Here is a 15,768-nt window from a genome sequence, read left to right as displayed (position 1 = left end):
TGTCTGTCTGTGTGTGTGTCTGTGTGTGTCTGTGTGTGTGTGTGTGTGTGTGTGTGTGTGTCTGTCTGTGTGTGTGTGTGTGTGTGTGTGTGTGTGTGTGTGTGTGTGTGTGTGTGTGTCTCTATGTGTGTGTGTGTGTGTCTGTCTGTGTGTGTCTGTGTCTCTATGTGTGTGTGTGTGTGTGTCTGTGTGTGTCTCTATGTGTGTGTGTGTGTGTGTCTGTGTGTGTCTCTATGTGTGTGTGTGTGTGTGTCTCTATATGTGTGTGTGTGTGTGTGTGTGTGTGTGTGTGTGTCTCTATGTGTGTGTGTGTGTGTCTGTCTGTGTGTGTCTGTGTGTGTCTCTATGTGTGTGTGTGTGTGTGTCTGTGTGTGTCTCTATGTGTGTGTGTGTGTGTGTGTCTGTGTGTGTCTCTATGTGTGTGTGTGTGTGTGTGTGTGTCTCTATATGTGTGTGTGTGTGTGTGTGTGTGTGTGTGTGTGAACAACAGGGAGGTCTGAGGGCTGATAAAAGCTGTTGTTGTTTCTTAAAGAGTTCTCAGCAGTCTTTAGACACACAGAGTTCTCAGCGTCCCACTGTGTTGACCCTGTGAGCTCTACAGACTAACTGTAGGATCCAGAGTGGAAACAGAGGCAGGAAGTGTTGCTATCAGGCCTCACATATGACAGGGTAACACATCAGGAAAGAGACGAGCGAATGAATGTAACGTGCTCTCAGGCTCACCACGTCACAGGGACGGTTTTTAGCTACCAGTCAATAACTATCAATAAACAAGCACCTGTGTGTGTGTGTGTGTGTGTGTGTGTGTGTGTGTGTGTGTGTGTGTGTTAAACTCCCAGCACCATGTTCAGAGACTTCATCAGAGGAAATCTGAGGGAAAAGATGTGACTTTCAACAAAGGAATTGTTAGCACCTGCTGGAGGAGGCTTTCACTTCATCTGCTAACAGAGGCAACAAGATGTGTCTGAAAGTATTTCCAGGAAACAGACTTTGTCTTAGGAGAACACTTTCTGTGCTCACTGTTTATGTTCAGGCTTCACACACGCCTCCGGGAAAATGTTCAAAATGTTCAAAGGAACGTCTTTAAAATATACTAAAACGATGTGTCCTGGAAAGCAATGAGCTCTCCTGGAAAAGATATGAAGGTGCAACAAATCTGATCAGTGTTGGTGTGCGAGCTGTCACAATATTTATCTGTCAGCCAGCAGCTGTCATTAGTCCTCTGCTGAGGTTTGTGGGCCGTCATGTGTTTTTGTAACTAGGCAGGTGCCAATGAGAAATCTTAGCAGTATGATCCTGGGTTCAAATATTACCTCTGGTGGTCTTAACCCTTTAACCTCCTGCTCAACCACATGGTAGAGCACATCTTGACTCACTACATCTTATTGAAAACATGTTTTACTTACGACATCTCAACCGTTTGGTAGAGGCCAATATTTCAAAAAATGTGGAGTCTGTTCATAAGGAAACATTGATTTTTGTAATTAGTGCCCCAAGGAAATAAAATATATAAAGAATAAATGTTTTCATTGCTTTTCTTCTTGGTGAGGAGGTTAAAGGGTTAAAACGAAGTGAACTGACTGAAAACCTGAAAGTACACATAAGACAGTGAGAAATGGGAAAATAGGTCTTGCTCAGCTTCTTTTGCTGTTTCTGCAGGTGCCTCCCACCTTCTGCAGATAATTCTCATCATCATTGCTTTGTTTTTGCAACAACATCATATTGTAGAGCACATATGGATTTTAGAAGGATTTATATCAATTAGTGTGAAACTGAACTGATCAATTTTAACCACAAACTGTTTGCCCCTCTGACATTTGCAACTGGTCCAAATTTCCAGCCGACTGGCTGTTTGACAGGCTGTTTGAGGGGCTGTTTGAGGGGCTGTTTGAGGGGCTGTTTGACAGGCTGTTTGACAGGCTGTTTGAGGGGCTGTTTGAGGGGCTGTTTGAGGGGCTGTTTGACAGGCTGTTTGAGGGGCTGTTTGAGGGGCTGTTTGACAGGCTGTTTGAGGGGCTGTTTGAGGGGCTGTTTGAGGGGCTGTTTGATGGGCTGTTTGAGGGGCTGTTTGACAGGCTGTTTGAGGGGCTGTTTGATGGGCTGTTTGATGGGCTGTTTGAAGGGCTGTTTGAGGGGCTGTTTGACGGGCTGTTTGACAGGCTGTTTGACAGGCTGTTTGAGGGGCTGTTTGAGGGGAGTCACAGCACCTGATTAGTTACCCAAATCATAACAAATCTGGCTGGACTGGATTTCTGGCCTGATGGCTGAAATGTTAGTCGGCTGCCTCACAGTTTGAGTGGAGGAAGAATTTCTTTACGCTGTCTGTCTCCTTCGTTCTCCTTCTTTGAGGACTAGGACATGTTGTTTGAATAAAACTTAATGGAAATTTGTAACGGACAAATCCAGTTAGGTTCAGTGTGAGCATCTGCACAGCGTCAACATTGTGGTGTGTTTTGTCAAAGAAAGCACACAGTGTCGGCACAGCTCAACACACCAAACACCTCCAGAAGGAGAGATGTTTTAGCCACATAAAATGGTTAAAAATGTCTTTGGAAATCATTTCTTGAACAGTGCGACAGTATGTAAAAGTGTGAGCGTGAGTGTTCTGTTGGAGTAGATTGCATTGCACCCAGAAGATAAACTGCAGGCTGAAATTGAGTTTTGATTTCATAACTGTGTGAGGAAAATGTTTCTGTGTGCGTGTGTGTGTGTGTGTGTGTGTGTGTGTGTGTGTACACTGCCGTTACTGCCGTGTGTGAAATGGTGTGATCATATGTCCTCACTCACAGTGGTCTCTGAGGATGTGAAGGCGGAGTTGCGTTCCAGCGAAGCCTAATATTAAACAGGACTGATTTGCAGACAGTGTGTGGGTGGAAAAAAGCCAGAGAGAGTCGTGCTCTGTTCTGTTCTGCTCTGCTCTGCTCTGCTCTGCTCTGTTCTGCTCTGTTCTGCTCTGCTCTGCTCTGCTCTGCTCTGCTCTGCTCTGCTCTGCTCTGCTGCTTCCACCACAGCCACAAATATCACAACTACCACTATCACATCCCATGTCATGTCTGTACCTCAGTACACGTCGCACTCCATTTACTCCAGTATCTTCATTTTCAAGTAAAGAGCCACTTTCTTTCCTTCCTTGTTGTGCTGTGAATTATTTCCATCTTTTCTATCTGTTTCACGTGGCTGCTGCACTTGAACCCAAAGAAAATGGTAACATCTCCCGTTTGAGCAGGTCCCCTAAAACCACGTGTGGTGTGTTTACTGTCACGTTACAGAGCCCTCTAGTGGCCAGAGAAATCACAACAGGTGATGTTGGAGGAGCTAAACACTAACACGCTCGTGCTCAGCAGGTATAATCTTCATCATGTTCACCATCTCAGCATAGCAGCACGCTTGGGAGCAACAAAAGGCTGATGGGAATGTCATTAGTTAGTTATTTTGGACAAAATAAAAAATGACAGTAGGGATCACCAAAGGTATTACAGTTCATTCTGAAGGGAGCATGAATGAATGTATATAAGGTGGAATCTGATTAAACATCAGAACTGCTGTAGAGCATCCTGACTGAGCACAGCAGCAGAAGTAACAGTCCTTAGTTGTGTTAGTTATGTTAACAGGGAACAAAAGAGACAAAAAATCTGAACCAACCAACGTTTTGCAGTGAGTGTTAAAGATTTAGAAACCGTGTGGTCAGACCTGATGACGCACCTGTGACGGCAGCTTAGAAGGATTTTTTTTAGTCGGCTGTCTCGCTGGATGAAGTCTAATTTCTTCTGGATGTGCTTCAAAGGCTTTGCAACACTGATCAAGAAAACTGGGCAAGCTTTCCTTTGGTGTGTTTGTGTGAATGTGTGAGTGATAGACGGAGAGAAGAGGGAGAAAGGGGGAGGATATCGTGTGCAGTTGTTTGAGCGTGGTGACGACAGATGTATTGAATTAACGCCTGTACCTGTGTGCCTGCATTTCTGTGTGTGTGTGACATGAAGTGGATTTATCTTCAAATGCCAAGCCCCCAGCCCATATTTGATCTTGATCATGACACACACACACACACACACACACACACACACTCACTCACACACATCAATAGGCGGAATGCGGTGCTGTGCTGGTATTAATAATGAATAGATTTACATTATTAAAGCACCTTGATTATTCATGCTGAAGTGTGGATGGAGCAGAGCCCAGGAAGCTCTTCACACACTCAGTCCATCCCTTACCGTGCACGTACAGCCTTCCCCCAGGATCCATACTGTGTTGGTGCTGATGCTAAACTGAAGGCCAGTCTGACCCAACAGACCTCTGGGTGTCACCGAGCATTTAGCCAATTAGAGTCACAGGAGACATTTTCAAGCTCATATCACACACTGTGTAGTGCTTACAAATTCTGAAACATGGACACACACACACACACACACACACACACCAGTTACCAGAAAATATAATTATGTACAAGATCCATTTTATCAAAGCTGAACTCCTCTCCCCACAGAGATAGCACAGGGGGAAGAGCAATATCATGATTTAAGGACTGAAATTAATTATTTCCACCAATTAAAAACACTGCAGAGGTTCAAACTGTGTCATCCACGATTCTTTTTCCATATAGTCCAGGCCTTATCTGATAGCTGCTGGCTGTACTCCTCTGTTCAACATGTATTCTGTAATGGCTGTATACAACACATGTTATGCCTGATTAAACTACGAATGATGCAAGACTAATGCAAGACTAATTTTCTGCAAATGTCATTAAAAGAGTGATGTAACACTTACATCAGCCTGTAAATTTGATGTTAAATTGACCTTTACCTCGGCCATCACACCAAATCAGTGTATGGAAGGATGTATTACTGAAAATTAAATTAATGGCATGTGACGTAAGTCAGACAAATTGACCTTTTATTTAATCACACCCCCTGCCAGGCCAAGCTGCCTGATTTGTTAACATGGCTGAAGGAGGAAAGCAGGTTTGATGTCAGTTTGAGAAGGTAAACCTTCATTGTGGTTCCCCCATCAGGCCTACGGCTGCTGTGAAGATCTTCCCAAAGAGTCATTACTTTTCTCAAAAGACGTAGAAAATATCAGCTGAAGTTTCACGTTCACAACCAGTGAGGAATGACACAATGATAAAACCAGCTTCTTTCTCCTGTACTCAGACCTGCAGGTACAAACACACACAGAAGACTCGACTAGACGAACACACACTCTTAAATGTCACTTTCAATTATTCAGCTCGGTTCAACATTTTTCTGTGATTATGATTAAAAGCTTTCCCCGGTGCTGCCCGCGCTCTCGGCTCCATTGCCACCCATCATTCCTGTCGGGGAATGAAAAGAAATGTAGGAGCAGAAGTGTGAGTGATGTGAAAAGCACAGAGAAACAGGGGTGATGCAGAGGACCGTTGGACTGTGGAGTGCAGCGACAGCAGGATGTGGAGGTGGTTAAAGGGGAGAGGAGGCTCCAAGCCTCCCGTTCACCCTGCCTTCCCCCTTCTTTCTAGATTTCTCACCCCCCTGCCCATCCATTTCTTCTCAATCAGCCCATGCCAGTCTGCAGCCACCCCCACATAAGTCCTTCTTATGTTCCTCTCCTTCACCTTTAATTCCTCTGCTTCATCTTCTCACCCTCCCTCCTTTCGCTCTGCCTCCACACTGTCAGTGATGTTAGGTCCCAGCTCATCCTCCCTGCCCTCTTGTCTCGGCGCCCTCTCAGTTCCCTCTCTGCTTCTTTTCCTCCGGCCCCCTCTTTCTTTTTCTCTCTTTCTTTTCTCTTCTCAGTTGTGCTGCTGTGCAGAAGCAGTCTTTGTCTGTCTGTCAAATGCCACTACAATACATGTCTGTTTTCTTTTTGACGTCATGCTGTGTGCTCAGCTAATAATCTTAATGAAAGTACTGCATGGACATACTGTTTGTTGAAGTGTAAATAGGTGTGATGAATAATAACATGCCCTAGTTTTTCTTCCTCGCAGTGGTTTACTTGTGCTGTGAAATGCCAACAGGCAGCGTCTCTACGTTTTATTTACTGGCAAAACTCTCTTCATCATCCGGCTGTCATCAAAGATAAGCCCCTCAAACACCTTTAAAGACATAGTGAATGCTGCCCATACAGTTTTCTTTCTGTGAAAAACCACGTGTACTTATCCTGTAGAGGATTTGCAGAGTGTTGGAAGGAGAACCAGAAACAACATCTTTCAATGCTCAAAAACAGTGAAAGACTAACTAACCTTAACCTTGAGGGAACGCTGGAGGTTGGAGGACTCACAGGAGACGCAGCACAGGCTGACATGTCCTGACTGGCTGGGTTGGCGGAAAAGTGCAACACTAATTGCTGAAAAAAATGAGTGAAATTTGTACAGCAATCAGAGGTCAGAGGTCTGGAGCCAAGATGAGGAACATTAGACGGTTTTCAAAGGCCGAGGAGAGCTTTGACTGTCAGAAATCTGAGCCTAAATCTCTTCAGTGCTGCTGTGTGCTGGTGGTAGATCTTTAGAAAACAATGAATCCCAAAGCATACATATCTAAACCTAGCAGGTCCATTCCTTTAATCCTCTGTCTTTGATGATCTGCAGCTCAGACAGTCTGCGTGTTTCATTCCTTTAACCTTCAATGATTCCCTCAGGTGGAGACAGACAGAATAGACCCACTCACTTCAAACAGAATGTGTCCCCATGTCTTACGCCTGTCTCTCTCTCTCGGGCCGCCTCCCCAGGTAAAGGAGATCTGATTGGCTCGGACTCCCTGACAAAGGAGCAGGTGATTAAGACCAACGCCAACGTCAAGGCCCTGACCTACTGCGACCTGCAGTATATCAGCCTCAAGGGCCTCCGCGAGGTCCTCCGACTCTACCCCGAGTACGCCCAGAAGTTCATCAGCGAGATACAGCATGACCTCACCTACAACCTGCGAGAGGGCCATGGGGCCGATGTGAGTGCACGCCATGGTGTAGAGTAATATCAGTAATATCATAAGAAGTGCAAATGAATGATTTGTGTGTGTTCTTGTGTTTTAGTCTACTGCCTCAGATCCCTTTTAGGGTCAAAGTATTTTCAGTTGACCTGAACAGATTAGAGGGCCCACTTTTAACCATGGGTTTGTTAAACCTTGGAAGGTCCCATTTAAACAAAGTATTTCCTCTTTATTTAGATCCAATTTTCTACTGATCAATTTAGTTCAATAGATGATGTGAATCTATGATCATGTAAATATCAACCTGACTTTATCCAATACTGAGGACTAGAGGGGAACCGCCTGCTGTTTGCTGTGTACGACATGATGAGCTGAGATGTTGTTACAACACTGTAATGATGAGAAAATATGCTAACGTGAATAATATCTGGTTTCAATGTGAAGGGGATCTTGTAAAAACACTGATGAAATATTTCTAGTCATGGTGGCAGCGATATGTTGCCATGGTTTATGTCCACTGTGCCTGCATGCATCCATACGTCATCGAGTGACGTCCTGATGCCATCTGCACACCTGCCTTCCATTTCATGATGGCAGCAATACACTGCTGTATATAACCCACTAGATGAGTCCATGTGCAGCCTTACAAATTAGACATTAAATGTTATTAATGCTGCTGGGCAGCCTATGGAGACATTCTCTGTAAGAGGATAAAAGCTGAGTGTGACCTCTCCACCTCACCGCTCCGTTAAAGCTCAGATCTGTGCACATGTAATGATTTGATAAGCCTGGCTTTGGAGTGCTTGTTCTTAACTACTGCAATCAAGCTCACGAACACACAGCCTGCTCCTTTGGCTGGTGCAGCAGCAGCACAGGGAGCAAAACATAGGGATAAAAATAGCTTAGCGCTGCTGTTTGAAGCTGTCCTGCTGCTAAAAATAGTGCGGTGGGGAAGCACGGGCTGTCCCTGACTGGCTGAGGCTCCTGCAGCTGCTGCTAAGATTGGATCCTGCTCGATATAAATAGCCCAGCCAGCCAAGGAGAAGGGGCGGGGGGGGGGTTGGCTATCTCATTTTCTGTTTTGCTCTTCTTCAGTTCCTCCTTTTCCTCTGCAATGCCATGTGTTTCTCCAAGGCATGGGACTCTTACTGCAGAGTGTGAGTGGGGTGCAAATGTGCAGATGTGTGCACATGTCAGTGTGTAGCAGTCTCTACAGGAGACACAATTCCAGATGCACAAGCTCTAAGGCTCTAAGGTCAGCGCTGCAGATGTCCATCCTGGTTATCTATGCAAAACCCCTCTGGTACCAGCAGCCCAGGAGAGTGTGTTTGCATATATGTGGAAGAGAAGGCTGCTGGAGAGCCTGCAAATATCCAGCATTTCCTTGTACGCTCAGTAAACAGAGTGTTTAAAAGGATGACGGATCATTTTCAAACAGACAGACACACGGTGTGGACTCGATAAGAAAATACAAGAGAGGATGATACAGAGGGAGGGGGACAGTAGGAATTCAAAGATCGGGGTACGAAACGAGGAAGCAAAAGATCCATCGTCTAAGGGATGGTTGTATTTCCAGTGTCCCTCCGTGCTGATTCACAGGCTGCAGACTGACTGTCGTGACCCCGGAGCCTCGGGCGAAACGATGCGATGTGTCAGAGTAACCAGTCGACTGGCTGCACCAAGCTGTGCCACACAAAGAGGGAATATTACAGAGGATTTCAGACCCGTCGTTCCTCCACTGTTCGATCTGTGCACCAGAAACATGCCAGGGAGGACATACTGTCTGCACCTGCACATACTGTACACACACACACACACACACACACACACACACACATACACACACACACACACACACACACACACACACACACACACACACACACACACACACACACTGCACCACAAAATAAGAGCACTTTGTTCATTCTTGTCACACACAGCTTACATACATTCACTGCACACGAGCCCGACTCCATCACACATACATGATGAGAAGGCAGGCGTCAGTACACCCACACACTCACACAGACGAGCACACGCAGCGAGTGCACCCTCATCACACCCCCGCATCGCACAGCACTCCTCGGTTTCCTCTGGCACTGAGAGCTAAGATTAGAACAAGCGAACTAAAAATACATTACGGCGGCACGGGAGGGGGTGTAGTGGGGGGCTGGCTGAGGGGAGGGCGGTGGGAGGAGGAGAGCGAGAGAGAGAGAGAGAGAGAGAGTGCTGAGCAGGCAAGGATGGAGGGAGGAGAGAGACTTGATTAAAAGGAGAGGAGAGAGAGCAGGGAAAAGGGAGAGCGGAGGGGCGTTGGCTTGTCTGCATGATGAGGAATGAAACAGAGTCGTTACTCACTGCAGCAGTGGCTCTACGTTAGGCCATGAGAGGTGTTGTCTGTTCTGAAGGCGCTACAGCAGACAGGGACATACACTGTATACTGTCATCACTAAAGCTGCTGGGTTTAAAGTAGACGTCACAGGTTGGTCTGCATGTGGAGGTAAAGTCAGACAACATACCACTTTATAACAGCACACAGAACAATTGGAACAAAACAATGACACAGCAATAAACATGTGACCACTGAGGACCCCAGGTTTGGGATATCTGTGGGATGGGACTCACTCAGCCCTGCTTCTCCTCTGCTCTTTTACTCTAAGAGTCTAAACACAGAGCTTTTAACTTGCACATCTTCTTCTTTAAGCAGAGTTTTCTTTCTTAGTCATTTCTGGAAGTTTCAGCGACCCAGCATCAACACTGAAGACAAGCCTAAATTATTCACTGCATAAGCAGGAAAATAGCTGAGTGTGTGTGTGTGTGTGTGTGTGTGTGTGTGTGTTGAGAAGAAAGTGATGAGGAAAAGTCAGATGCAGCAGTCTGTATCAAATGTAGCATGACAGGCTTTCCTTTTACAGTCTGACAAAGATGGAGGCCAAACAATATTCAGTCACAATTGGAATTGAATGATGTGTCTGATGTTCCATCAGATGGTCCCTGTAGGTGGCAAAGTTTGGAGCAAAGCTCAGTCAGAACCAGACTCTGCTTGTTATGTCAGCCACCTAAGAAATGAGCCTTACATTACCTTAAAGTCCCAGTTGAAGCAGCTGCTGTGCTCCACAGTACAATGTGTACTGTGTGCTCACTTTATTAATCATATTTTCTTATGTCAATAGAAGCAACAGTGGAACCGATTGCAGCATCAGAAAATCAATCTTAGAATAATTACAGTATTAATAATTAAAGATAAAGCAAGACAAATGAATGTTGCCGACTACAACTAAAACGTTCCAACTATGAAAGAAAGGAGGCTCAAAGTATTTTCAAGACAATAAATATGATAACTGATGCTCACTCTTGGGTGGACTTCAGCCGTTGGTGGTGTGAGTGCAGCACATCAGACACTCACTCTTCTCTGGTTGTGTTTGTCTGCCACCCGCTGGTCCGATCAGGCCACTGCGCTCTGCTCACAGCACCTGTCCCCTGTGTGCCCTCTGCTCCTGTTACACACACCGGCTGTGATGCTCTTATCATTCTAGTGTTACTGTATTCAAACCTCGACCCCCCCTCTCTCTCAGGTGGACTGGGAAAGTAATGGCGGCTTGGTGAAGAAGCTGCCATCGATCCGTGAGGATGAGGAGGGAGACGAGGAGCAGAACTCGGTGTCCAGAACTCCTCGCTCCCCGCTGCGCCTCAGCAGGGGGCTCAGCTCGCCCCTGCGCTCCCCCCTCCTGCCACCCAGGCCGTTCCGCAATCCCTCCGAGCATTCCCGCCCCACCACCCTGCAGATACCGGTGGTCAGCTTCAGCAGCGCACCAGCTGAACTCAGCCCCAGGTAACACACACACACACACACACACACACACACACACACACACACTGCTGACTGTAATGATAATCAAAAATGTGAAGGAAACCAGTTCGACCACAGCCTCTCAGTCAGATGCTGCGGTGTAGGCTACCATGGTAACCGGTAGGATGTAAAGCACAGGGGGCCTGCTGCTGTTGAAGGTGTATAGATTTTCCTGCTGTAGGATGATGTGAGTGTGTCCATGTGAGATTAATGACACGCTGTCTACTGCACAGTGGTGTGTGAACAAAAGCTGCCCATAGAGGGCTTTTTATGTTTGAATGACAATACTGCTCAGCACAGATGCACACTTCACTTCACTTCACTTCACTTCACTTCACTTTACACCTCTTTTAGTTGTTTCTCCTGACTCTCATTCCTCCCCTGCACACTCTCTCTCCTTCCTCTCTGCATAGATTTGTGGACGGCATTGAAACAGAGAGCAACTCCACCTCATCACAGAAGTTTGAGTTCAGTCCCAGCCTGTCACCTGCAGCCTCACCTTCCCCATATCCAGGTAACACACACACACACACACACACACACACACACACACAGATAATAAGTTGTTCTGGAGGATTAATGTTCACACATTCGTTCTTGTTGTGTTCAGGGATCCGGGAGCATTCTGAGATCAAGCAGAGTGTGTCCAAACTGACCGAGGAGGTGAGAAGTTTGCACCTGAAGGCTCAGATTATTGTCTGTCTGTTAGTAAGCAGAATATGTCAGAAAGTACTAAACAGATTTCATCCACAGGCAGCAACATGTCAGAGTAAAGCACAAGTGTAAATAATAAGATTAACGATGGCTGAATTCTGTTTAGCTGCTTCAGTTTCACAATAAAGCCATTGCTAATGTTATTGGTAAGACCTGTGTGTGTCCCACAGTGTGAAGTTAAAGTGTCCCTGGTGAAAGTTAGCACTGGACTGAGAGAAAACAGGTTGATTTGTAATGTTTACAGCACCACCGTTCATCAAGCGTGTTTCATTCAGCTCATGAAGTAAATTTAGCTCATAAACTGTGAGGAAAGTAAGTAGAACTGTTTCTTGGTTCAGTAATTCACTGAAGTCCCATTACTGCCTGAAATACTGTTGCTCATACAAACGTATCCACTCTTCTGCAAATGTAGTGCTGCACATCAAATATGTATCTAGTAATATCCAGAGATATTTTATCATGACATTTCTTTCATATTAACCACATCGCTCTCCTATAATTGGCAGACACGTTTTTTCTGCAGAATGGGTACTTTACTTTTAATACTTATTAGTAGTCTTTTTTCTGACTTCTTCGTACTGGAAGTAGAATTTTTAATGCCAGACTTTTACTTGTAATGAAGTATTTTTACGGTGTTGCACCATTGATTGCTTTTACTGAGGTCAAAGACTGTAGTAGTTCCTTGACCACTGACAGAGTGTGATGGCTTTTCACCTACAGATGGCACCACAGCAGTATGAAACAATTCAAATATTAATAACTTGGTCGTGAAAAGTCAGACTCTCTTGAAAATTTAAGCATTTAAGTTTACATCCTTTACAAAGCCCCAGCACTCCTGCACAGGATTGAGGTCTTCAAAACCATGGACACCGTCAGCATGGCGGCATGGCAGTCTATCATTACTGTATGCTCTGCTCTAGATCCACTTCCAGATGCAAATTAAATTAAATTCTAATATTGAAATAGCAGATGTAGATGGACTGTGCTGCCTTAGCAGAGGTGCAGCTCTCTGAGTGTGTAGCATGTATTATATAGCTGTCTGTTAACAGTATTTATGCTGAGTGTGTGAACAATCATGCTTTACACACTTCATCTTTGTCAGTACCTCCTGCCTGTCCTAATGTCCTCCTGAGCAGGAACAGACTCGATAGAGCATTTGCATCGTTTGACCCTCATCTGGTTTTGGTGTGTGTGTGTGTGTGTGTGTGTGTGTGTGTGTGTGTGTTCCCTGTACAGATGAACAGTCTCTCTAAACATGTCCTCAAACTCAGCCAGGAGCTGCAGGAAATGACACATCTGCTTAAGCCGCTCCTCCTAACAGCCCCTCAGCCAATCCTGATGACCATGATGCCAAATTTAACCCCGCCTCCTAGCAGCGCCAGCCAGCTATCAACAAGCACCTGTCTCATGGTGCCGCCCCCCGTCACACCTTGTCCCCTCCAGAGACCTTACACCCACTCTCTGTTGGACAGTGGAGACACAGAGGGTGTGGATTTGCCAGGATGCCTTCTCCCAACTCCCCATTCACCCAAAAGGCCTAATTCATCTTCATCAGCATCGCCACAGCTCGCGTCCAAACCTCCAGGGGGCAACATCAAGGATCCCATCCACCCCAACCTTCCCTCACCCGAGGGGGGACTACCTGAGGGATCCCCCGGCCTCCGAAGCCTGCACGCCTCCTCCAGTAACGGGATATTTTTGCCCTCACTGCAGGACCGGCCTCCCCTGGCCTCTCACAGCCCTTCACCTTCTCTCTCTTTCTCCATGTCTCTCTCCTCCTCGCCATCCCTTTCCACCTGCCAAGGCCCCCACCTGTCCCGACCTGGCAGCTGTGGCTTTGTCCCCCCGCCGCCCTCCCAGGACACCCCTCCTCCCCCATCCGCACACTGCTCCGCTCCCCCGTCGCTCACATCTTCCCCTGGAGACCTTCGGCTGAGGCCATCCTCTTCTGGCCCTCCAGTGTCCCCCGCCGTCTCCCTGCACCCTTCCGCCCTTTCTCTGCCCTCGTCTCTGGACTTTGTTAGTGCAAGGAGAGGTCAGGGAGCTACCCAGACTGCACCTTGGTGTAACTCACAGCTCCGCCACAGAGAGGCCGCTCCCGTCACTTATCCCCAGGAGCTGGAGATGCAAGAGTGGGAGCGACAGGTGGAGGAGAGGAGGTCCTCCACAGAGCATATCAGCTTCATTGATGAAGAGGAGCCGGGGTTATGAGGGTTAGGGTTAGGGTTAGGGTTAGGGTTAGAGTAGAGTGGCAGAGAACAGCAGGGGGACAGGAACAGAGGTACAATGGAGGTCAGAGGAGGGAAAGTGACGGCTGGAGGACAGAATTAAAACCAACAAGAAACAGGCAGCTGGTCCATTTCACACAGGAGGCGATTTGTCAGGCAGGAAATGCTAGAAGGACAGACAGGTAAACAGAAACACAGCTGGGAGGCTGACACGTAATGCCAGCTGTCAGCAAATCAGGACGAAGGAGTATTTTCCTACACTGATGGTACAACAGCACAAACTGTCTTACAGGATCAACGCTTCAGTAGCATCAGTGGATCCCTGCAGCTACTTGGACACACAGGAAAAGAGCACATCTTTTTAACCGGCTCCATTGATCTCTGGAGCCTAATTCAGCTCTTTCCAGCTAACTGATCACACAATATGGCTTTTTAAAACTCTGTATGGATGTAACCTCCCCTTCAACGGGCAGGTACACACACACACACACATATCTCAGCAGATCGTCACCACACTGCGACTGGGAATGTAAACTCTCGATGCAGTCTCAGCCACACCAGGTCACCTCATTGTGAGGCCAGTCTGCTTCGTCAGTGGGATTTTTTTTTTTTCAGAGATGCCATTGTCGGCCTCTGGGCTGGTGGAGGTAAACACGCAGCTGACACCGAATCATCTCCTTAGAGTCGTACACAGCCATTGAATTGGTTTTAATTCCTGCCAGAACTGTCCACCTTTTCTTTCCCTGTAAAACAAGTCTAACGTACACAGTCCAGTCAGCAAGTGAGTGTGCAGAGGAGCAGAAAGCTTCTATCTGAGTGTGGACCTAAAGGTTTGGGTTGTGTGCCAAAGACAAAATCAAGATTTATGGAAACAGTGGGGGGGAACACTAATATCATAAAGACCACCCAGCTCTATTTGTCAATCACCACCATGACTGTTCATAACCAGCCTATCAGATTGTATAGCAAACTCCCACATCCTCCCGAGCTTTAGCCATCCAGCCATTCGTGCCTTCTCCAAATAAAGACCCAGACTTCTCTGAAATCCATCACCTGCTCATTAGAGGAAGCGTTTGGATCAAAATTTACACGGAAAGCCATCAGTGACACCTCCTGAGAGCACGTGCAGCTCTCTCTTAAATGTTACTTATTTATTTTTGTTGATGAAAGCATTGAGGACATATTGCGTGTCCAGGATATGGAACAGAACCAGGCTGGGGAGGACGGTTTAACATCTATCTACATAACTGGATACAGTCCAGACTGAGTCAGAGCTCCTCAGTTCTTATGTAGCACTCACACTTTAAGCATATCTCGAACACACACAGTTTTCATCATCTCCAGCCCTTTGCAAACCACTGAGCTTTATATGCTGGTACAAGACAACAGGCTCATCCCTGAAACTACAATACCCAGGCTGCATCACTATGGAGGTCTCAGGACTTCTGTATGTTTTTTGCTTCAGTGAGGTGCTTTGTGCACCACGTTACTTGTAATATAGACAGTCAGATTTCTGGTTTCTATTTTCTGTAACAGGAGCGGGGAAGGGACGTCTTGCACTCTTTCCACTCTGAAACAAAAAAGAGTCAGTGAGCAGGACTCCCATTGATGTCTGTGGAGTTCTGATCCTGTGGGTTGCTCTGGGGTGGGGGGGTCTTGGGTACACAATGGGGTTTTAAATCAAATGCATGTCACAGCTTTTTTTGCATGAGGAATGTGCCTGCTTTTGAGCTGTGGAGGGCGGGGGGGGGGGGCTTATGGGAGCAGAAAAGCTGCCTGCTCCGTTGGGTTTCAGATGTGTTTTACTAAAGACTGCTGTTACATAGAACTTTACTAGGATTACATACTGTACAACAATAAAGAAGTGTTGTTTTGTAAAGTCTCAGACTCCTGTGCTACTCTTGGCCCCAGTCTGTGCCTCTGATATATTAGAATTACAATTGAATCACAGGGGTAAGCATCCTTTCTCTGAAAGACCAGGACATGTTTGAAAACCCCTGCCAACGTTACTGCCGCAGTTTTTAGGGTGAAACATCAACATGGACAGTTTTAACTACGAGGACCATCCAAGGAG

The 15,768-nt window shown here is 46.4% G+C and overlaps 1 protein-coding gene across 1 annotated transcript in view; it reads left to right on the top strand.

Annotated features, from left to right (window-relative positions):
* kcnh3 (potassium voltage-gated channel, subfamily H (eag-related), member 3) overlaps window positions 1–13,677 on the top strand; it is a 110,575-nt gene extending 96,898 nt beyond the window's left edge. Inside the window, exons 11-15 of the mRNA XM_070838252.1 lie at window positions 6,703–6,917; window positions 10,478–10,734; window positions 11,166–11,266; window positions 11,363–11,415; window positions 12,703–13,677. Of these exons, the coding sequence (XP_070694353.1) occupies window positions 6,703–6,917; window positions 10,478–10,734; window positions 11,166–11,266; window positions 11,363–11,415; window positions 12,703–13,677 (1,601 nt within the window). The remainder of the gene's footprint in view (window positions 1–6,702; window positions 6,918–10,477; window positions 10,735–11,165; window positions 11,267–11,362; window positions 11,416–12,702) is intronic.
* The last annotated feature ends 2,091 nt before the right edge of the window (window positions 13,678–15,768 follow it).

This window comes from Pempheris klunzingeri, chromosome 10 (genome assembly GCF_042242105.1).
Source record: "Pempheris klunzingeri isolate RE-2024b chromosome 10, fPemKlu1.hap1, whole genome shotgun sequence".
Lineage (NCBI taxonomy): Eukaryota > Metazoa > Chordata > Actinopteri > Acropomatiformes > Pempheridae > Pempheris > Pempheris klunzingeri.
Note: the sequence above shows the minus strand (reverse complement) of the source record. Positions and strands in the feature narration are given on the sequence as shown.